At 39.4% G+C, this 24,448-nt stretch overlaps 1 protein-coding gene across 7 annotated transcripts in view; it reads left to right on the top strand.

Moving 5' to 3' along the window:
- Positions 1 to 24,448, top strand: part of KIAA1217 (KIAA1217 ortholog) — a 393,972-nt gene that overhangs the window by 249,377 nt on the left and 120,147 nt on the right. For 3 of the 7 annotated variants that reach the window (XM_020978273.2, XM_020978270.2, XM_020978277.2), the window contains exon 1: positions 11,564 to 11,649. In XM_020978273.2, coding sequence (XP_020833932.2) covers positions 11,644 to 11,649 — 6 coding nt within the window. In that variant the 5' untranslated portion in view covers positions 11,564 to 11,643. Of the gene's footprint in view, positions 1 to 7,642; positions 7,838 to 11,533; positions 11,650 to 18,778; positions 19,154 to 24,448 lie in introns of those variants that run through there. The other 4 variants (XM_078151949.1, XM_020978279.2, XM_020978274.2 and 1 more) reach the window with 3 other exon arrangements.

The raw sequence follows: 24,448 nt of genomic DNA on the forward strand, positions 1-24,448 counted from the left end.
TTCAAAATGCCCGGTTTTTGTCCTTAAACATTGATCTCTAGCTTCAGGTCTTGACGGTGTTGCTATCAGACTGAGCCACTCTTTCTTACCTCCTCTTTTTTCTAAATCTCAGTTGGCCAAGAAGTTCCCTATGTAGCATTACAAGTATCTTTGGATGACTTTCCCTGTTCTTCTTCATCAGAACTGTGCATGCTTGTATATTCAGAATTTCATTCTTGCCATTTCTTTATCCCACTTGAGCCAACTTCCCTTATTGAGTTTTATGATTTATCACCTCTTCTTTCTCTGAACTCTGTAACATCCACAACACAATCTAGTTTGTGTGGCAGGACTGTTTGGCTTTCATTTCCTCTCCTTTATTAGGAATTCAGAAACAAAATGATAACTTCTTCCAAGTTTGTCATAGATCCCATGAAAACCCCTGATCTAACCATATGCCAACAACTGGTCAATAGTCATTCTTCTTGATCCTTTTAATGTTTCTCGTGTGATCAGGTAGGCCAGTCATTTTGGAGTGGTGGTAGATCTCCTTGAAGAAACTCAGTAGCATTTTAGTGCTTGATTCAGTCATTACAGTGCCTTCTGAAAATAGGAACTATCTAGAGAACCGACCTGTAAGGAATCACTGTTCCATTTGAACTCCTTAAAGGCTGTTTTCTATGCTGGTAGTGAAAACACAGTATCCTCTTTTTTTTTTTTGCCTCCCTTGGCTAATAAGTATAAGAGAATTGAGCAATTATGTCTTTAATTCTATCTGTAAAGAAATATTGTTTGAAAATAATATTTCCATGGAAGACATCTTGTTAGAAGAGATCCTGTATTATGTAATTATAATGACCAAGCTTGGCCTGAGAAGCATTGATATGTCTCCTTCCTTTCTTCCTGCTGCCTAGAGCAAGTACTGTTTATATTTTCAGACATAGTTAATATGATCTGTGGTACTGCTGATTTGCTCTTTTTCTTATTTCTCTTTTTATTCTTTATTAAAAAGAGTAATTCTGGGTTGGGGGAAGAGACCAGGTATATAGTTAGAAATTAAGGTGATATAAATACAGAAGAGCTCAGTAAAAATATATTTTAAAAAAAGAAATCCTCTAAGACTATACTTTGTGCCATTGAATCATTGTTATATTAAAAATAATCAGCATACAAAACCATCTGGTATTCTCTGCACCTTTCATTCATTCTCAGTGAGGATTTGGTCTTCTATGGATAATTATTGGTAAAGCCTGTCTGTTTCCCATATTTTCTTCCAATTTTTGCTCTAGTGAATTGATGATTGACTTCTCAGAGACAGCTGATTGTGGCAGGACTCTCAAATCAGTCATGGGTCATATTCTTGCCAACATAATTCACTTTTTGTCATGTTCGGTGGTTTGCATTCCCCATCATCTGCCCGCTCCTTTCTTGCAAAAAGTATTCGCGTTGTATTGGTATGATGCTTGTGAGCAAGCTATAAGCCATTGGCCTCTTTATTATCTGAATCCTGGGCTGTATTTTCCATTTATTTTCAACTATCCCCTCCTATGCCCACCTTTGCATTTAATTCACCCAGTTTGAAGGAGCTTATTGAATTCTTAATATAATTTCTCTAGCTCTTCCTCCTCCACAAACCACACTATAAATTTTTATGCATAATGCAGTATTTTCACTTAAAGAACATTGAGAATATGCCTTAAATGTTATGTTAGGTTTTCTGCTTTGGACAGAGTCATATAATAAATAGAACGACTTGTCTGTCACTTAGCTAAATTTCACAACTCTTCTATTTACATTATAATAAGATTTTTTTAAAAAAAATTCTCCTTTCTCAGTCGAATGTTTGATGAGCCCTGTAAGGAAAACCACCATCATCTTCGATAACATTTACCTAACACTTTTGAGGTTGCATTGAACTTTTCATAAGTTGTCTCTTGATCCTCCCAACATGGTCCAGCTGCTAGCATCCTGGATTTGGAATCAGAGATGTTAGGTTCAAATCTCAATTCTGCTTCATACTGCCTGTGTTGGGGTTGAGACAGTTAATCTCTCTACGTTCTGTTTCTCACGTATAGTGAAGATGTTGGACTTTGTGGTTTCAGAGTTCCCTTCCAGCTCCAAATCTGCGACCCCTACAATCCTATAAATGGCCTTGGAAAATTCACATCAGTGGTATTATTTCGCCATTTTGCAGATGAGGAAACTGTTATCAGAGAGATTAAGGTGAAACAATGGATAGAGAGCTGGACTTGGTGTCTGGAAGACCTGAGTTTGAATCCTGCCTTTGATACTTCTAGCTTTGTGATGCTGGGCAAGTCACTTAACCTCTTTCAACCTCAGGTTCCTCTACTATAAAATGGAGATAATAATGACACTTACCTCCAGGGTCATTGTGAGGATCAGAACATAAGTGAAGTTCTTTGCAGACCTTAATGTGCTATCTAAATACTAGCTGTGATTAAGTGGCTCCATCTTATAAATGGGTCCTGGGCAGGAATTCATTTCTAAGGCAATTACTGGAACTCAAGACACATTTAGAGTCCCAGATCAATCCATAAAAGCCCATTTCAATCAATCAACAAACATTCCTTAAACACCTATTATGTGCCAAGCATTGTGGGAAATGCAAAGAAAAGAACATTAGATAACCACCCTGTTTTCAAGGAGCTGATACTCAGTCAGAGGAGACAACAGGTACACAAATGAGTATATGTAGAACAAATGGAAAATGAACCCAAAGTTTTGGAGAGATAAGAAAAGGGTTTGTGTGAGCTGAGTCTTGAGGGAAATAAGAGATTCTAGGAGGGAAACGTGTTCCAGTAATGGAGATTTGTTCCATAGTGTCCAACTCTTCATGACCCCATTTGGGGTTTTCTTGGCAAAGATACTGGAGTGGTTTGGCATTTCTTCTCCAGTCCATTTTACAGATGAGGAAACTGAGGCAAACAAGGTTATAAGATACTTGCCCAGGGTCACACAGCTAATAAGTGTCTGAGGCCAGATTTGAAGTCAGAAGAAGTGTTTTTATGACTCCCGGCCCAGTACTCTACCCACTGTTCCACCTAGCTGCCCAGCAGTGGAGATAGCCAGTACTATTTACCCCTAACATAACTGAACTCTAGTCATAGGAATCTATGAGAAAATGTATTTGGAATTCCAGCAGGGAACCACAGAAACATTCTCCACCGCACCCACCCTCCCAACGTTTCAGCAGGAAGATCTCATTTCCTGATTGCCCCTGTTGGACAACTCCTACCCTCTTTTGTCTCCTGCAGAAGGAGCAGCAGATGCAAGGACTCTGGCAGGAACAGGGACACACATTTTAGAGCTGGAGTGCAGTTCATTTCTAAGTTTGCTGTTTGTGAAGGGGGAACCACCTCCAAGTCATTAATGACGTTGTGTTGCCATGCCCTTGCATTTTAAAAGAATTTTTTCAATGCCATTAATTTTTAACAATTCCCCGTTACCCACTGGTGAAATAGGATGCTCTTATTTTACTACTGGGCAAGGCTCTAATAGAAAGAGTACAAAGCTAAGACATGAGATTCAGATCCATAGATTTGGACCAACCGTGTGAACTTAGACAAGTTACTCAGCCCCCATTTTTATACCTACAAAAATGAGCTGAGAAGATGTATTGCCCTGCCCTCCCCCCTACTTCACAAGAATGTTCTGAAGATGAATGAACAGTGATCAACCGGTCATCAAACATTTATTAAGCATCTGCCTTGTGCCAAGCATGGCAGTAGACACTGTGAATAAAAAGAATGAAAGATGCTTATGGTCTATCAAGGAAGACAATATATACATGTGTGTGTGTGTGTGTGTGTGTGTGTGTACACACATATATGAATATGTGCAAAATAGATCTCAATCCATCAACAAACATTTTTCAAGAACTTACTCTGTAGAAGATACTATGCTAAGCATTAGAGATGCAAAGAAAAAAACAATAATAATAATAATCCTTGTCTTCAAGTTGCTTACATTCTAATGAGGGAGACAAGTTGTATATCAATGGGTCCAGACAAGAAAATTGAGAATAAAGGGAAAGTTATGGTAGACACTAGCACCTGAGGGTCTAGGAAAATCCATAAATACAAGATAATTATTTTTGTGATAGGGAAAGATGATAATAGCTTGGGAGGTCAGGAAAGGCCTCCATTTGGGGGAAATAAGTGTGTGAAACTGCTTTGAGCTCCTTAGGAGAAAGAAGCTGTAATGTAATCTAAGGTGGCTTTGTCACTAACTCACAGTGTGACTTTGGGCAAGTCATTGGGCCTCAGTTTCCTAATCTGAGAATGAGGAGGTTGTTCTAGACCTACAAGATCCCTTATAGCTCTAAATCTGTTATCCTGTGATCATATGTTATTGAGAACACTACAGACAAGTAGAAGGACCCATCTTCAACTCAGAGAATCTGGGACATTGAGAACTACTATTCATAGTGTCCATGTCTACCAGATCACTCTGGAGCTCTTGTATAGAGTATTGTTCCTCTTCTGTTTTTACTGTGCCATCATATGATAGATAGATAGATAGATAGATAGATAGATAGATAGATATACACGCATATTTATTTGATGTAATGTGTGTGTGTACGTATGTGTACACATATCAGTGTATACACACATATAATCAGTGTCTATAACATTATCTCCATGGGAAAACTTATCCTGAATTCTAAACAACTGCCTTAGAAGTGATATTTTTAAAAATTTTCATATGGGCATTCTATTTTGGAAAAAGAAGAAATAACATGAAATGATGTATACAAAGATTATCCAGATGCTCTTAGACTTTTGTTCCATTTTTAAAGGATGTGTTAGTAACCCCAAATTTTCTTTAAGTTTTTATATGGAACAAATGAATACAATATTAAACCTTTGATAGCAGAGAGATTTTGACCAAGTATTTCTTATTCTGCATAGTATTGGGCCTGATTAATGCCCTAAGGGGTCATAAAATTGTTTACCTGTTTTAATCAATTAGAATGTTTTCAGGATAATTTGCTTTATAGATCTGTCATTTCATTAGTATAGACACTTTCTCCATGTATTTTGTGTGGTTCTTAATCATTGAGAATGAATTTTTTTAAACAAGACTCATTTATAAGTTGGTGACTGCACATACTTAATAGCAGCTAGTATTTAAGGTTTACAACGGGCCTTACGCATGTATTCTCAATTGATTCTCACAACATGTATGTGTAGACACAAATATATAGTAGAGGTCACAATAGTTAAGGGAAATGTATTCCTTATAAAGGCATTTTATCCACCTTACCCACACTTTACATATTCTGTATCTATAGCCTACGCCATTCAACATGCAGCAATACCAGAGTAAGTTACTGACATGTCCCAAAAGTCTTAGTGCAGTTTAAAGTTTCGGTATGCTCTGAGTAATGAGTCTGACATGGGACAGCTAAGCGGTACAGTGGATAGAGTACTAGGCCTGAAGTCATAAAGACTCATCTTCCCAAGTTCAAATCTGACCTCAGGCACTTACTAGCTGTGTGACCCTGGGCAAGTCACTTAACTGTGTTTGCCTCAGTTTCCTTGTCTGTAAAAGCAGTAAATAGCCAAGCACTTCAGTATTTTTACCAAGAAAAACCCCAAACAGGGTCATGAAGAGTCAGACCTGATGGAACAACAACATAATGATCCCTATAGTTTTCAGTTGCATCTTCCATCACCCCAGTAACCTCTGCCTGCAAATATCATTTCAAGTCTGTGTGGGATCCATGCACATGTACAGGGCATAGATGACGGTTCTTCCCTGTCAGATTACAGATGTGCCCTTCTGCAGGGGCCCCTCCAAAGTGATGGTCATGGGCCAGACCTCGGCTGTGCTATGGACTCCTGCTCTAGTGTATTTGGCATTTGGATATAGCATTATCTATCACAAGGGAAAGTCACCACATTTACCCTGTCAGTGTCTGAATATTGCAGATCCCAGAGACTCTTGGGAAGGTTCCCCACTCTCTTTAGAGTTAAATCTGTGGCAGGGGGTGGAATGACTGTAAAACCTTTTCCCCAAATGGTCACCAGCTAGTGATAGAACACGAGACTCTCTGTGCCCTGAGTCAGAGAAAGCGCCATACTAGGAGTCATCTCTGGTCATTTGGTAAGAATGTAGGGCAAAAGAAACAGTTGTCGTTTCAATGAGCGGTAGACAAGCGGGTATGATATGATGATGCTCTTGGTTTGAAATCAATTTTTTTTTCATTATTCATTGTTGGTCACATGGCAGTATAGCTTCGTAAGATAACAGAAGAAACACTGGAAGGGATCTCAGAGGCCATCTCATCCAACCCCCTTATTTTACAGATGAGGAAACTGAGGCCCAGAGAAGTTAAGTGACTTGCCCAAGGTCACACAGGAAATAAGCAGTGAAGCTGGGGTTTAAACTAAGAAAACTTCCAAAGCCTCCACTCCTTCCACTGCACCGTTCTGTCTCCTACACACATAGTGGTCTGTGGTGTCCAAATTTCTGAGATCTACGTAAGGTTAAGGATACTTTCAGGAGACTCCATTGCCTAGAAGGAGGTTTGCAAAATTAGCCTGCCATTCTACCCTATCTCATATTTTTCTGTGGAAGGTGGTACAATAGAAAGAGTCAAAGGACCTGGGTTCAAATCCCATTTATCTCTATTGTGAACTTAGAAAAGTCACTTCACCTTTCTGGGACTCAGGTTCCTCATCTATAAAGTGAAAGATTTGGACTAGATGATTCCTAAGATCCCTTGCAGCTCTACATATGTGATCCTGTGATTCCCGTCAGCCTTTGAATCATTTATACTTAATTGCAGTTCTTTAATACAGTGAGACCAGATCTAAAATTCACCTCAAAACAGAAGGATCTCTAAGTTTCCCATCAGGTGTAAAATTTTCATTGTCATCTTGTACTTCCTTATATTTCCAACTTCTCATATTTTGTGTCTGAAAGATTTTGATAGTTGGGCTTTGTTACTCCTGAAGTATTACTATAAATATTTGGTAAATAATGTATTAGTGCCTCTGAAATGGTATAAACATTTCCTTCTTGAAAATATTTGAAAAAATTAGCAAGTTGTGCATAGTAGATTTGCACTTTCGTGTACAATCATCTTTTATTGTACTATGTTATGGAAATACTTGTTTTATTCCACAAATTAAAAATAAGAAAATGTTAATGAAAGAATTTCATTTAACTTTCAGGTAGGGTTTAAAAATTAAAAAAAAAGACACGCCATACATGTGTTAGGTATATTCATTACTCTAATCAATTAGTGGGAAGAAAAAGAAAATGGAAAAATGAGCCTGGGGAAATGGGGAGAATCTTTTCTTTTAGATTCCCAGAAGTTAGTTGAGTTTTTCATCTGGTTTAAAAGACCTGTGATTTTGTTTAAAATTTTGGTTTAAAAATAGAGGAAAATTAGCCTCTCTAGCACATGCCTCATCTCGAGAGAGTAAAAGGTACTTGTGTGGTAATCACATAGCTGCATTTCTTGGAAATACCAACCATATGTCTCTCATTACTTGTTTTCCAAAACCATACAGAAAACATGCCCGAGTGTGGTTTGAGGGAAATGGCTTTGTTTATGGCATGTTTCATATGATTCCTCCCAGTAAGGTTGGTTTTGATCTGCATCTGATAAGGGCATTTTGTTTGCATGCAGGTGTTTTATATCTTCAATACGGAGATGAAACAAAGCAGCTTAGGATGCCCAACGAAATCACAAGTGCAGACACAATCCGTGCCCTCTTTGTAAGTGCCTTTCCTCAGCAGCTCACCATGAAAATCCTGGAATCTCCAAGTGTAGCAATTTACATCAAAGACGAAAGCAGAAATGTGTACTATGAATTAAATGATTGTAAGGTAAGTGGTGGGGTGTACCGTCTTTATAACTTACTATATTATCATTAGTATTCCTGCAGCATGGCCAGAGCACTTTTAGTCTTTAATTTATTCATCTCATGGTTGCAGGGAGGTCAACCATTATTGTTATCCCAATTGGCAAGCTCATTCTCCATACCAGTCAGTCAATAAATATTCACATGTGTGTGCATTCATTCACTACTGCTAGACTGTAAACTCTTTGCGGGCAGACTGAATAGGTTTTTGTTTTGTTTTGTCTCTGTGTTCCCAGAACCTAGCAGCATGCTTTGCAAATAATGAACTTGATAAATGCTTGTTGAGTTTGAATTTGCTTCTAAATTCAAATGATGTGACTTGAGAAGAAATAAATTCCCCTATCTGGGGGAAGTGTTCACTTAGGCTAAGCTCTTTGAAAGCCCAGAAAAGTTAAGTGATCTTCCCAAAGTACTACCAGTAGTCACATCAATAGAACAGGTGTTAGAATTTGAACTCATTTCTTCAGGTTCTCAGTCCAGTGTTCTTTCCGTTGTATCCATTGTTTATGATCTACCCAACTAGAGTAAGATCAGCTACTCTTGTATCCCTACTCTAGGGATCTACCCGGTAGCCAACTTGGTCCTTCCCTGGCAGAACAAAGTATTACCTTGTAATTTTTTTTAATGCCCTGCCTCTGGCACGAAATAGATGTAAACTGATAAGTAACTTGCAATTATCAGGGCTGACATATTTAGGCATGTGCCAAAGCCTACGAGTAATTTAGGGCATTTAAGGCTGACACAAGCCTTAAGGAATAGGTACTGCATCTGGTGTTGAAGCTTTCTATGTTGAAAAACCTTGTTTAAATATTCATGGATATCAGGAAATTTGTATTTGTTTTTTAGAATGAATTATTAATAAAGTTGTCAGGAAAAAAACCCCTTAAATTTATAAAACGTAAGCTTAAACATAAAATAGTCATGTTATCCTGAAAGAGTATACATTCAGTGGTACAACAGCATATGTTATTCTGTTTAGAACAAATATATTACGTCTTTTACACTTGGAGGAGTTGAGAGGAATGGTAACCACATTCAGTGGATTCTTGATTGTGCATATTAGAGAACTCAGCTAACGTGGATAATTGAAATCTGCTTAATCTCCGAATCTAATTTGAGTCAGTATAATCGTTTCTGCCTAGACCTGAATACAGCTCTTTTTCCAGCTACTTGCAAGCAGTAAATGGTGCTGTTTGGAGATTTGCTGCTTCTCAATTCCCATGCCAGTTCCTTGGTGGATCACCAAATGGCCAGAGGAACATAAAAGAAATAGGAAGGAGAAAGAGAAAAAGCAGTCTATACAATCAGACTAGTGAATGAGTAAGATTTGATTATTAAATCAAAGAATCTAGGAATTTATTATTTGGGAGGATCTCAGTAGTCAATCAGTAAACATTTATGAAACATCTACTATATGCCAGGCTTGTACTAAATACTAGGGAAACAAAAAGGCAAAAGATAGTCCCTGCCCTCAAAGGGCTTACAATCCAATGGATTGAAAGGAAAACATGCTTTACCAAATGAAGAGAGTGTGCAGTTTTTCCATAAGTGGTCCAAGTTTTTCTTGAAAATATCCAATGTGGGGGATCCCATCACTTTCTTAAGCATCTATTCCCCTCTTGATGTTTGGATAATTCTACACGTCAACAAAGAAAGCGCAGCAGAAAAGATGGAGTCATTTAAAACGTACACTACTACTCCCTTGTAGGTCCAAACTACACATTCATTTGGAAAATATTATAAAATCTTAGGGTTGAAGAAATAGCAAGGAAAGGAGGAAGGATTTAGGACCTACTATCTGCAGCACGCTCTTCAGCATTTTCCAAATATTATCTCACTGATTCTAACAATAACTCTGGGAGGTAAGTACTAATGTCCCCATTTGAGGAAACTGAGGCAAAAAGAGGACATGTGACTTGCCCAGGATCACACAGTAAGAATCTGAGGCCAGATTAGAATTCAGATCTTCCTCAGTCCAGGCCCAGTGGTCTGTCCACTGAGCTACCTAGCTACTCATTCTCAACAAATGTCAAATAGGCCATTCTTAAAGGCATCAAGGAAAGAGGAACTCATTAACTCCCAAGTCAGTTCCCTCCATTTGAGAATTGTTGGTAGGGAGTCTTTTCTTCCTTCTTGGCTACATTTACCTCTTTACCACGTCCATTCTTTGCTCCCAGTTTTCTTTTCCCTATGGGGCCAAACAAAACAGCAACCTTTCATAGGCTTGAAGAGCTAAGTGTGTTCTTTTCCAGGTATAACATCCCCAGATTCTTCAACTGATCCATATTCTCCAGTCCCCAACCCTCCAAACCACCCTCCTCTGGACAATATCCTTCCTAAAATATGGTGCCCAGAACAAAAGACAATCCTCCAAATGTGATCTGCTCAGGGAAGAATACAACACCTTCTGATTCTGCTCCCCATGCTTCTCTTAATGAAACCAAGAATGGTACCGAGTTTTGACAGCTTGACTTCTTCCACCTTATGGTTCACTAAAATTCTCAGCTCCTTTTTTCCCAGAAACTATTGTCTAGCCATGCCTCCCTCTTTATGTACTTTTCTAGTTGATATCTGGTTCTGGACCCTATGAAAAGATGTATCTTGATGGCTTTTGTAATGGGCATAGTTGTAAAGAACATGCTATTTCTAAAATCCATCTGTTATCTATTTGATTATCTATTTGATATTTCAAATAGATAAGGTAGACTCGAGTTTAAATCCTGTCTGATCCTTATTTGCTGAATGAACATGGGCAAATCACTTAATCTCCCTGAGCTTCAGTTTTCTCATCTGAAAAATGAAAATAATAATACCTGTAAGCACCTGCATCATTAGGCTGTTGTGAGCCTTACCAATGCAAACTTTAAAGTGCCATATAAATGTCAATTATTATTACTATCATCATCATCGTCATCATCGTCATCATTATCATCATCTGGTCCTTACAAGTCAAGTGTTGCTGCCAGAATGGCACCAATAAGTGTAACAGTGTGTCTAAATCACTTTCGATTGCTTGGTAATGAGAGTCATTCTCTTTTGTGTAGAACACTATTCTAAAGTCCCTGATGAAGGCAAAACATACTTTAAAATATGTGAGTTTTAGATCCAAAGCCCTTTATACTCTACCAAGCTTTGGTCCTTGTGGGACTCTTTTTAAGACTACAGGCAAATGTTCTTTCTTAGCTTGCTGAAATTCCTTGGGAAAGAAAAAAAAAATCAAACCATTTTTCTTTTGTGTGCATTCATTAGATAAGCAGAAAACGAGTCGTCTGGGCAAAGCAAACACTTAAATATTTAATTATTAACTGAATCCCTTTGAACTTACTGTAAATATTAGAGCTTTATTGTTTTGGAAAATGTTAGCCTGACACACTCAGCATCTTGAAAGTGCTACCTGATATGTGTGGGTGGAGATCTGGGCTGCCTAAATAATTACCCTTGGGGAAAGGAGATAAAGTTGGCTCTTTCTCCCACTAATTTTCTTTGCGCTTGACTGTTTCATGGCAGAAGATTTTTTTTTCCATTTTTTTGTGTTATGTTTTTGTTTTTGTTGTTGTTTTTGGCCTGGTCCGCTGTAGCTACTGTTCAATTGTCAGTGGATATCAAAGGGCAGGTGAAAGAAATGGCTAAAATAAAACTCCTTTCATCTTCTATAGTTATGGATGTTTTTGATTCCAGGAACATTCAGGACAGGTCCTTCCTCAAAGTTTACAACAAGGATCCTGTACATGCATTCAATCACACACCCAAAACTCTGAATGGAGATATGAGGGTAAGTGTCTGAATTCCATTTGTAATTTTCTTCTTCATGTGTGTTAAGCCACTTTCTTCCTGTCTTAAACTATTTGCATGTTCATGCACCCTCCAGGGCGATTTGAGAGTCCTGGCTGCTCTTCCAGTCTGGTGATTCACTATCTTGTTGCAAACTGTTAGAAAAGTTGAACAGCAGCTTTTGACTTCCTCATGACTTAGAACAAAGTAACTGACATTCATATATAATTCACAACATGTCCTGAGTTATAGCTAAGAATGAGGTTCATGCTCTGACTCATAAAAGGAGCCTAAACTCCATTTTGTGAAGAACTTAAGATATCTTTGGTTCTTTTATGCTTTACCTTACCTTACCCAGATGGTAGCTCTCCTTTTTCCCCCTCTTCCAAAAGAGAACCAACCAAATATGTGTGTAAAACTTTTTGATACATCCACACGTTAGATTTTGTAGATCTCACTTTTCTGAGTGAGTGAATGAATGAATGAAAAAGCATTTATTACGCCCTTACTATGCACCTGGCACCTGCCTTAACTTAGGAATATAAATATAAGAGAAATGATCTCTGCCCTCAAGGAACTGATATTCTACATTACGCTAACTTTCGAAAGCATGACAGTTTGATGGAGGGCCTCTTTTCAGGTACTCTTGCTGGTGAAGTACAACAGAGAAATTGTCCTGATTTCATGCAAAATTCTGAAATCCACTAGGGTTGGTTTGAAGGGAGTAGAGCAGGGAAACTGAAAGTGGAGAAGACGTGGGGTAAATCACATGGCTGCACAAAGAGGTATTGAGTAAGGCATTTACTCAGCACTTAGTATGTGCCAAGCACTGGGCTAACTGCTGGGGATCTATTCCCTGCCCCTCAGACTTAGGAGTTTGCTCTGTTTCAAAGGAGATGATGGACCTATTGAACTTAGCAGAGGAACTATATGAGATGAAAAGGTTTTGTTATAGGTGAGTTACAGGGCACTGTGCTGTCTGCCCTACAGCTGAAATGAAGTTCCCTACCATGAGAAAACTGTTATTTGAGAGTGAATATCTATTTGGGTCAGGATGTAAGTAAGAGAAGCCAGCAGATTCCATTGAAACTCTGGGAAGAATATATATGTAACCACAAAGAGTGGAATATGAGTGATGACTTATTATGGGAATTGAGCCTATGGTGGTTTTTTTTTTCTTCTTAATTTTGAGGAATGAGACTTCTACTCCTTCAGCCACTACTTTCATGACATTGTAAAGCTTAGGATTGTGATGTTGATTGTGTTTATACTTTAAATGTAAAACACGATGACGTGAAGACAGTTGCATCCTACAATTAACCAAACATGCCATGTGAACCACAGGTGTCAAACATATAGCCAACAACACTCCTTGGAAGGGCAAAACTAGATTAAAATGTAATTGGGAAATATATAAAATAAAGAAAAATACAATACAACATAGATAATGTTAATTTGTGGTTTTCTAAGTCAATCTGTACCAGAAGGAATCTGTTTGAATTTAACGCTACTGCTGTAGGCTAGATAGTATGGGTCCTCTTCTTATTAGCTTGCCATTTTCATTGTCAGGGATGTTTCTAGAAAGCTCAGTTCCCACAAGTCTCTTTGCTGCCTGACATCACTACCTCCTTGGAAATGGAGCCTTACCAGTGTTCAGAGTTCCTTTTCTGGGGTTTAGAGCCATTCCTATGTAGCAGCCCTAGAATAGTCTCTGAAAATCATGCTAATGGCTGTTTAGGACACCTGTTTTAACTCCCAAACAGATGTGAGACCTACATAAAGATTGGCAGGGAAAACATATAGAATCAAATATTAACCATATGCCCAAGATTGATTATCATGAAACAGGATTTTTGGCTAGGAGATTGTGGGTACATTGCGCCTCTGTATGAGACCCTTGTGACTCTTTATTCTCCGTGAGCTCCATCCTGATTAAATACTAACCTGTTTATTGGGGGAAAACCAAATGCTCATCCCTTTATGCTTCTATCCCAAGTGCATACCATCACAACCAAAGGGCAGGACTTTGTTTAGAATCCTGGTTCAGCAAAGGAATTACACAGTCTCAGAATCAGCCAAGTGTAATAATGAAAACAAGGAAATGAACTCTCTTTTGTTTCCTTTCTAACCTAGCTCAGTTCTATGAGATCATCTCAGAATATGACCCCTACTGATCCTCAAAACTAATGGAAGCTTGATTCACTCAGATTGAAATACCACAATGTCCACCCTTCATAAAAGGGACCTATCTCTGGTTGGAATTCTCTCTCCTTCCCTTGGAAAACATGGCCCTCCCTACAGTAAGGGAGAAGAATTTTCTATTGTTATATTTTCCCAGTATTCCCAATTTTTAAAAAAGGAATTTACTTCAACATAATTTTTATTGATTGTTTTTGTTTTTATGTCACCTACATTTCTCATTTCCCTTTTCTCTACAAGAGCCATGATTTTATAGCAAAAGTAATCAACATGTTGAAGTGATCTGGTGTTATATTTATTGTTCTGTACCCATGGTCCTGGGCCAGCTAGTTGGCACAATGGATAGAGTGCCAAGCCTGGAGTCAGGAAGACTCATCTTTCTGAGTTCAAATCTGGCCTTAGACACTTAGTAGCTCTGTGACCCTGGGCAAGTCACTTAACCTTGTTTGCCTCAGTTTCCTCATCTGTAAAATGAGCTGGTAGAAGGAAACAGCAAACCATTCTAGTATTCCAAATGGAGTTACTAATACTCAAACACTACTGGAAAACTACTCAGTAACAACAACGCTCTTGGTTCCTCACCTCTGAAGAGGTTCCTGAGAGAGAACTTCTCATATCTCGTATCTCAAGTCCAAGCTTGTTCATAATTTCACAGCCCTCAGTTTTGATTGTTTTATTGGTTTTTTTTTCTATTTATGTCTTCCCATGCTTCTCTGAATTCACCCTAGGCATTGTTTTTTAAAGCACTGTAACATCACATTGCCAGTCAATGGGGATTTCCAATTTTTTGCTAAGACAAAAAGTGCTACAAAATATAAATATGTTTGGCGTATGTGGGGCCTTTCTTTTTTTGTCATTGAGCTCCCTAAGGAAGGACCAATAGAGCAGAGTTCAACTAAAATGCCTAATGGCTGTTACGAGTTGGGAAAGTCCTTATTCCTCTGTTTTCAGCTAGACCACGGTTATGAAGGAATTTGCTTGTGGCTATGCTTATGAGTCACTTGCTGGAGCACTGAGCTTGATGTCATTAGAGCTTCACTCACCAGTCTCTATTGGCAGACTGGGACAAAAAAAAAATCGCAGCTGCAGGCTCCTTACAAATAAACTTACACCCCATGGAAAGCATAGTCTGGGATGGGCTGGGGGCTAGGGGTGAGTAGTATCAACACTGGATCTTCGAGGTGGCCTCTTAAACATTCCTTAAGCACCAAATTAAATCTCATGTCATTAAAAGAAAAATGTTAGGATGTATGTCCAAACTGTATCATCTCCTGGAGCAATCATTGGAAAATACTGATGTTACTTGGGAAACACAGAATGAATGCATCAGCCTTGAGATTATAGGCCTCAGGGCACAGACAAAGTATATACTTGGTGGTGAAAATGCTTGTATTTTTGTGCATTTAATATCTCAATCTGGGCATTTTTGAGGCCTGACTGTTTTATGTGACCATAATCGAATAGAAAAGGCAGTGTCATGTAATGGAGAGAATGTTAGACTGGGAGTCAGGGAGGCCTGGGTTTGTATCTTTGATACTTCACTGGCTCTTTGGTACGTTGGGCGATTCATCAGTCAGGTACATAGATACACAAATATAGAACAAATAATACATAGCAGTTGGGGTAAACTGCTGAAAATCCTTGAGCTTCATTTTCCTAACTTGTGAAGTCGGGATAACACCACCTGTAGTATCTACCTCAAAGGGTTGTTGCGAAGATAATGTAATGTGTTTAAGGCACTTGACAAATTTCTGCATCCTTCACTCCTCCTCCTCCTCCTCCTTCCTTTCAGACGTCTTTGTAACCCCAATCTGATTATCTGCCAAGTCCTGTTGACCCAGTCTCTCATCTCTACCCATTTTCTTCAAACGACTGCCACCAGCCTAGTTCAGACCCTCATTCCCTATCACCAGGACTGTTGTAAGTCTTCCTAACTGCCTTCCGTGCCTCCAAATCTCTTCCCCTCCACACCATAGTATATGCTATCAACAAATAAAGCAGTTCAAATCATAGAACTCCATACTTGCAGAGCTTTTAATGGTTCCTTCTTACCAACCAATTTAAGTCCAAACTCCTTAGCCTGGCATTCAAAGCCTTTCACAATCTGACTCCACCACCTTTTATAGCCTCATGTCCTCCAGCCCTCCTCCAAATACCAAGTTGGATTTCTCCATGTTTCCCCAATACTCTACACCTTTATCACCCACAGGCCCTTTTCCCATTCCTTTCCTTTTATCTAGAGTGAACGCCTTGTGATATTCTACCTGTTCTTCAAGACCCAGATCGAATGCTAGCTCCTCCTTGAAGTGTTTTCTTATGTGTTACTATTGGAAGAGCTCACTTCTGGTCTTAGGGCAGGCAATACTAATGATGATAATAACGATACACTTTATGTTTGTGTAATACTTAGAGGTTTTTTCACTTTTATCTTTGCCACATTGCCTGTGAGCTACACAGGGAATGCATTGTTTACCTTATTTTTGTAGATAAAGAAGCAAGTTCTGAGAAGTTAAGGGACTTGTCTAAGGTCACATAACTTGAAAATGCCATGGCTAGGATTAGAACCCAGATTTTTTTATTCCTTATCCAATATTCTATTGACTTCACTTTACATACTCTGCCATCTATTACAGATAGCCAGCTTGTATGTCTTAAATAAATACATATACATGTATATATACAAAGGTATATATGGTTGTAAGATACAGACATAGATAGATATAGGTATATCTGTCTATATCTATCCCTTACATCCATCCAAGTGAAAAAGACTGGTAGTCACAGGGACGTCCTCCATGCTTCCACTATTTGAGTCCTTCCCTTTCCCCTTTCTCTTCTCCTTCCTCCTTCCCTTACTCTTACCACTCTAGCATCTTTGCCAAGAAAACCCCAAAGGGGTCATGAAGAATTGGACACAACTAAAAACTAACTAAACAATAATTTAATGACCTAATCCTGCTTTTCCTCTTAAAAAAAAAACAGATGGATTGAACTTTAGTCCTTTGTTTTTCAAAGTCCATGATTTAACACATAGCTATCACTTCATCTTCCTATAAGGGATCTAAATGAAAAAAAAAAGAGAGAGAGAAGGCAGGAAACATGGGAGAGATTACTCTTTGTAGGTTTTCTCCTTGTTTCACTAGAGTAAAGAGCTGACCTAATCAATTTAATGGGATTTCAAGGACCTGAGCCTCTGTTTGAGACATGGAAGATGTGGAGATGTAGAGACATGATCATTAACATCTGGTTTGGAGGGTTGAAGACATCTCTTGGGCCTGGACACTTGTCCATCCATTCATAGCTCATTGAAGATGAGTGCTTGAGTCTCAGGAATGATTTGTACCTGGCCTGTAAGAGATGATCAAGAGAATAGCATTAGGATATCCTAATTTTATCCAGTTCTATTCCCAATACTAATTGTTACATTAGAGTTTGTTGGACTCTTACCCACATGAGAGAAATCTAGACGTGAATTATATTCTGAAGTTCCCAGAGGAGGCTACGATGGGAAGAAAAATGAGCCAAGAGACATAACTTTAGGGATAGCTCCTTGGACCCAGGATAAGAAAATCCAGCGCATGAGGTTATAGGTCATGAATTACATTAGCAGTAAAAACAACATTACAATAGAGACTTCCAGATATTTCTGTGCAAATTCTCTCCCACTGAGGACCAAGGAAGGAGAGAAAACATTGTTAGTAACATCAGGCAGTAACATTGGAAAGGGAATTGAGCAAACCAAACTCTAGGTCTGTGGTAGAAAATTAAGGGGCCAAACCTGGGTGCCTATAGAGACCAAGCGAGGTTTGCTGACACCATCAGGAAGGTTCCTAGCCCTATCTGCTGCAATGTGAGATACTTAATATTTGCCTGATATATATGTAATGTGGTCTGAGTTTTCCTTCCTACCCCCCCCAATCCCTGTCCCTATCCAAAGCAAGGGCATGTAGCTAAGAGTCCCTGTTCCCATCATACCTTGTTTGCCTCAGTATTAAAACTGTTAAACTTTCATTAGGGAAATTCACCTACCAATCAAAGAAAGCTGATTTCTCAGTTCCATGAATCTAAAGGAGGCAGGCATTTTACTGTCTAGAGTCCCAAGCTGGTGGCCTTTTGCCTTAGATCAATAACAAAAGCATACATTTACATAGTGCCTTAAGGTACTTCCCACACCACCTCTATAAGGTATTCTTATTTTCCATATTTTACTGGTGAGAAACTAAGGCTCAGAATTTTGTTAAATGACTTTCTCAGGGTCACACAGCCAATAAATAATGGAGGTAGAATTCAAACCCAGATTCTAAGTCCTGTATCTAGCATTCTTTCCATCTCACTATACTTTCTCCAATTCCTCTAAATAGCCAAATTTTGCTAGTCATTAGTGCCTTCTTGGTCAGCTGGCACCTTGCCAGAGAAGACTAAAAGCTTTGCAATAGTAGAGGCAGTAACATCATTGTGAATATCTGCAACATTTTCTTATTTACGTTCTCAACTCTTTGACAGCCCTGCCTGTATTTCATTATATGCTCGAGTTAGCACTGTTGAAGTCACTTTAAAATGATGTACAAAATTATCCACCTCTTATGCTGAGGGCTTTTTCCTTCAAGTCAAAAGGTGTGTCTCCTAGGAATAGAGAGAGGATCATTATTATGGGGATCATTAGTTATGCAAACACATGTTAATTCCATGGTTGGCCAGGGCTTAGCTAGGACACATCCTACCTCTGAAGTTATGAAACCTTTTTTTTTTTTTTAAAGAGAAACAGCTCCTCTCTGCACAGCTAATGTGCAGCTTCCCAAGGCTATATCTCTCTTCCCAGCCTGGGAAGCTGCTTGATTCTCCTGACACTTTTTTTTTGTCATAGAGAGGTTATGACAACACAAGACATATTGTATTTATAAACATCACGTGTTTCCTCATTGTGGCTGGCAGCTTCTGCCAGACAGAACACATGGAAGAAACATTTCTCGTTAGCTCAGCGTTGGTTTTAGTTATGCTGATTTCCGGGACAGGGAAAATGCCTTCCTACTCAGATTTAGCTTTCAGAGAGTAGAAGCAAAACCCCTGAATGTCCGTGAAATAGTCTTAACGAGGGAGGCTACTTCGCCTTTAAACAGCATATTTTAACTAAAGGCTTCCTTCTGTAAGGGGTGGAGGGGGGGAATCCCAGCCCAAACCAAAAACCCCAAGCTGTGCATTCAGTCCATGTAAAGACAGACTGAACTGGAAGCGTTGGGAGGCTTTCAAAATCTCTGCAAGTCTAGAAAGTTTTCTCCAAGAAAGAAAAGGTTCATAGAAGATGTAAGGTAAGAACTTTATTTTCATAATCGTCAGAAATCTTTTGCCTTGCTTGTCTGATACTTAGATTGAGTTGATTTTTAAGTATTCTGTATCAAAATTCAAAAAAAACCCCAAACTTTTAGAAGATATTAGTAACTGAATGTACTTTTTAAAAACCTTTTAAATGCAACTTAGAAGGAAATTTCTTCTTTATGGACTATGAACTTTTTAAAACATTTATGCAAATTGTGTGCTTTTCCTGATCTGTAAACTAGTTGCTTGTTAACCTAGTAATTTAGAAGGAGTTGAAATGTCAGTATCATTTGGTAGGGCTAGGTGAGTTTTGTGACAGTTACCCAGGTTTTTAATGAGATACTAATATATTGCCGGTTGTAAAGACACATGGGAAGTGAAGGAGTATCGTATCTAGTGTGAAATCAGGATCCCTATTCACAATCCAAGAAAATAAACTCACTTTTACTTTCTCAGAGAAACTAGTTTGATGGCAAAATTTTTTAGTTAAATCGTATCTTGCTTTGAAAACAAATTGTCAGCTTAAGCCTCATGAACTTACTAATGCTTCCATAGTTCTAACTACCGTCTTATTGTGTTGGTTTTCATAAATGTGGGGATCAGGTGCTCATTTTCAGTAATTGTTGTGCCAGGGCTAGAGCTAGGATTGGTTAAATCACTGCTTTTTGTAACTTATCACCAGCCCAGCGCACTGCCTTGCCCGCGGTTCCAGTGGGCGTGTGTCTCCATTTCAAGAAAAGAAAAGTATATGTTTTAACAAGTTGTTGCAAAAGGAATATCCTTTGTCAGACCGCATGCTCCAATTTTTGGTTTGGAAAATATGGTTGCCGTACACATAATAAGCCTAAAACAAGTATACATTTGCTGAATTGAAGTATTTCTTTTTAAAGGACCATAATGAGAGTTGTCTTTTAAGCCTCTCCTTTGGTGTGTAGATTATTTACGTGGTGAGAGGCAGCATGGTACAGTAGGTACAGACCTAGCCTTGGGATTAGAAAGACCTAACCTAGGTTAATTTTCTGCTCAGATACATACTACCTAATCTGCCTCTCAGATAACGCAATGGATAGAGTGCCAAGCCTGGAGTCAGGAAGACCTGAGTTTGAATCCAGTCACAAGTACTTACTAGCTGTGACCCTGGGCAAGTCACTTAACTTTTGTCTGCCTCGGTTTCTTCTACTGTAAAATGGCAACCATAATAGCACTTCCTTCCCAGAGATGTGGTGAGGGTTGAATGAAATAATATCTGTCAAGTACTTAAGCACAATGCCTCACACATAGTAGGTGCTTATTAAATGTTTGTTTCCTTCCTGTTCAGTACCCTCAGCAGCTTTTTAAGACTACAGGTAACACGAAAGTTGCTGATCTTCATTGTTAGAGGGAGCTAGTCCCCTCCTACACTGGTGAAATCTTAGGTCTTGAAGTACCCTCTTTATCCCCACCGCTTACAGTGTGTGCATGTGCGTGTATGTGTGTGTGTGTGTGTGTGTGTGTGTGTGTGTAACTGGCTTTTAATGCTGGAGACATTTTTTGTTAGTCTTTGTATCTGTCAGATGATTAGCTGGGGAGACCCTAAGGCAATTTTCATTATCTCCGTTTGGTATCTGAAACTCTGTGCATTCTCCCAAGATCATATAAGTCAGGTATGTCACAGAAAATAGAACATTTCAGGGCAGCTAGGTTGCGCAGTGGATAGAACACTGGCCCTGAAGTCAGGAGGACCTGAGATCAAATCCAGCCTCAGACCAAATACTTGACACTCAATAGCTGTGTGACCCCGGGCAAGTCATTTAACCCCAATTACCTAAAAAAATAAAATAAAATAAAACATTTCCACTTGCTCTATTCTCAGCTGCCTACCCAGCTTTCCCTATTCTAGACCAATTGAAATCAAAAGTGAGATCTAGGCTCCCCTACCAGCTGTGTGACCCTCAACAAGTCACCACTCCTCAAAGTCTGTTAAGTGATGTATGAAATATGGATATTTGTACTACCTATCTTCTAGAGCTTTGAAAACTTAAAATCATTTCTTTATAAATGTGAGCTGTTAGCATCAAATGAGTTTTGTGCAATTGGAAAAATGCTTCTTTTAAACTTTCAAGCTTTTATAATCTAATGTCATAGAATCACAGAATTGGAGCCAGAAGGGACCGCAGAAAGCATCCAGTCCAATCCCATCATTTTATAGATGAGGAAACTGAGGCCCAGAAAGGTGAGAAGTGACTTAGCCCAAGGCCACAGAATGTGTGGCAGAGCTAGCATATGAAGCCTGTTCATCTGACACCAAATCCAGTGTTCTTTCTACTGTTCCATGATCACACTTGTTCCCTGCTCAGAATCTTGACTAAACCTGACTCACAATGAAATAAGCAGCAGTCTAACCAACTGGTTTTGGGGGGTAAAGGGGCTTCTATTTTGTCACCTGGACCCAGAGATTCTTTCCACTTTCCTACAGAGACCTGGCTACAGTCTCATTTTCTTCTTTTCTTTCTGTGTGGTGTCACACCATAAAATTTTGTATTCTTGGAATAAAAGCAAAGTATTTGTTTTTTCACTTGGAGAGAAAGTCTCATGCCTTTAGTGGAGATTAGAGCTCACTGAAGCTGCTGGCTGAGCCACAAGACTGAGGGGGGGAGGGCTGGGGAGGGGTCCTCAGATGCTAAAGTGGATACTTTGGGGAAGTAATCCAGCTATTTGATTCTGTCTGCTTTCTAGCAGCCTTGCAGTGAATTCTGTGCCTGACCTCCTCTCTTCCCCTTTCCCAGCACCAATCCTCCCCCTCCCCAGATTGAGACATCAACTCATCAGTATAAATATCTTGGTGATTTGTGATGTGAAGGTAATTACTGCCAACGACATCACCCGGGAACACAGCTGCTCATCACAGACCCAGAAATAGGGACTGTAGGATAAAGGCATCTTAACCCCACTACCAAAACATTTCCTAAGGATTTTTGAATTTTAAACTCTAACCTCCTCTCATTTCCTCACCCATAGGAGTAGGAAAGTGCCCTGTTTAAATGACCGTTAAGTACCTACTATGTGACATGGTCCTATAGTGCAAACCTATCTCTGCTAATGGGTGAGACTGAGGCTAGTGATTAGCGCAGTAGGCTAAGCCTACTGGATGTTGCACTAAGTCCAGCAACCAATATGGTGAGACCCCTGTGGTTTGGGTCATTCACCAGGCTGCCTAAGGAGGGGTGAACCAGCCCAAATCTGAAATGGAGTAGATCAAAGTTATCTGTGCCAATGGGTAGTGAGATCAGTCCCATGAGTGACTGCTATGTATCAGCCTGTGGGAGATTGGGAGACCCAGTTCTCCCCTCTACCCTTCACCCCAAAAAAGACCTACCATTGTTCTTTGCTAAATTCCAGGGATATAAAAAAAAATCTGCCCTCAAGGATCTGACTTTCTACTAGAGGGAAAAAAAAGGAATGCAAACAGCAAATATGCAGCATATAGAAAGGAATAAAGTGGTGTAAGAATCCAAGCCACTGAGATGAAGATCAGGTGACATTTGTGTTGAGCTTAGAATGAAGCTCAGGCAGTTGTGAGGAGAGATTATATTCCAGAAGAACTTTTGTGAGTGATCCCTCTGACAATACAGATTTCGGCCCCTTCATTTTTTCTTTTCCTGTGTGACTCTTGTCTCTGTCCTCTCATACATTCTCCAAAGAGGACCCACCCACCACTTTATTGGTCCTTCTCTTAGTCTTTAAATGCTCCTGCGCATACATCCTGCCTCTTCTATCCCTTCTGGTATGCCCATGGACGTGTTGTATCTTGTATCTTTTCCAATCTGCTGAAAGTTCCTTGATACTAAAGACTGTTGATTTTCATCCCCAGACCTAGCTGGCATGTTGTTTTTTTGCTCGGAATGCTATTGTGTGTGGTTGATGAATGGCTGTTTAATTGAATGGAAAATGGAAAGCATAAAAAGGACCCCACCCCACCCCAAATACTGGTTTCTGAGATAAGTTGTTGTGAAGCATCTTACAGAAAGTTTAATCCCATCCAGTATTGCTCCCAATTATAAAGCATTTATTGATAGCAATTACATTCTTCTTCCACAATAGGCTGTTAAACTGTTAGGCTGAAAACAAAATTGATTATACTCAAATACCTATTTGTTTTGGGGTTGGAGAGGGAGGCAGCATGGCACCCTGTGAGGGGAGGAGGAAGGGAGGGAGGGAGGCAGCAGCAGCCAGGGTGTAGAGTTGGAGTGTTAGCCTTGGAGTCAGGAAGACAGATGTCAGGTGAGTCATTGAACTCTTCAGGGGCCCAGGTACCTGTCTTAGATTTGCAGATCAGCTGCTGGTCTTCCTAGTCAGAAGGAGGGAAAGTCGTCCCTAGGAGTTCTCTGTATCTATGATAGCAGAAGTTTAGACACACATAGAAATGGATCTTATGTTGTCTAGTGTCAGAATACCCATGTAAAGATCATTTTTTATTATTTTTTTTTAAAGATCATTTCAGAAGCTTGAATTACAGGTTTCTGTTGAAAGATTATATAAAATGAAGGGTTCTGCCACTCCAAGAGCTTGGGAGCCATTTTTCTAGCATATTCAAGGCACGCTTTTACCAGTAAAGTGGCAGTCAGTCAAGTCATGGACTGACTAGTCAAGGAGTGTTTCTTTTTTCTCTTTTTTTAAGGAGGCAATTGGGGTTAAATGACGTGAATGCCCAGGGTCATACAGCTAGTAAATGTCTGAGGCCAGATTTAAACTCAGGTCCTCCTGACTTCAGGGCCAGTACTCTATCCACTGCACCACCTAGCTGCCCCTCAGTGAGCATTTCTCAAGCACTGTATGCCAGCCACTTTGCCAAGCACTGAGGGGACGAAGGAAAGGAGAAGCAGCTCACAGAATGTTAGGGGTAGAAGGAATCTCTGAGATATTTTACCCAGACCACATCCAGAGTATTCCGTTATGTTCCCAGCAGCACGTTTTAGAAAGGACAGGACCTAGGCAAAGATATGGACATGGGAGATGGAGTATCATGTATTGAAAACAGCAAGCAGGCCAGTTTGGTAGGAATTGATCTTAATATGGCATAAAATCGTGAATCTTCCTCCTCCTGGTTGTCCTCCTCTGACCAGTACTCTAGCTTATCGTTGTCCTTCTAGAAGTGTGGTAGTATCCCTACCTCCCTTCAATGTTCAACTCACATACCACCTCATGCATGAAGCCTTTGCTGATTCTAAACTTGTTTGTGCTTTCTAACCTGATGCTACTTTGTATTTATTTTATATTTTGTATCTACTTATCTGGGTACATATAACCTC

This window comes from Phascolarctos cinereus, unplaced genomic scaffold (genome assembly GCF_003287225.1).
Source record: "Phascolarctos cinereus isolate Bilbo 61053 unplaced genomic scaffold, phaCin_HiC Scaffold_1;HRSCAF=81, whole genome shotgun sequence".
NCBI lineage: Eukaryota > Metazoa > Chordata > Mammalia > Diprotodontia > Phascolarctidae > Phascolarctos > Phascolarctos cinereus.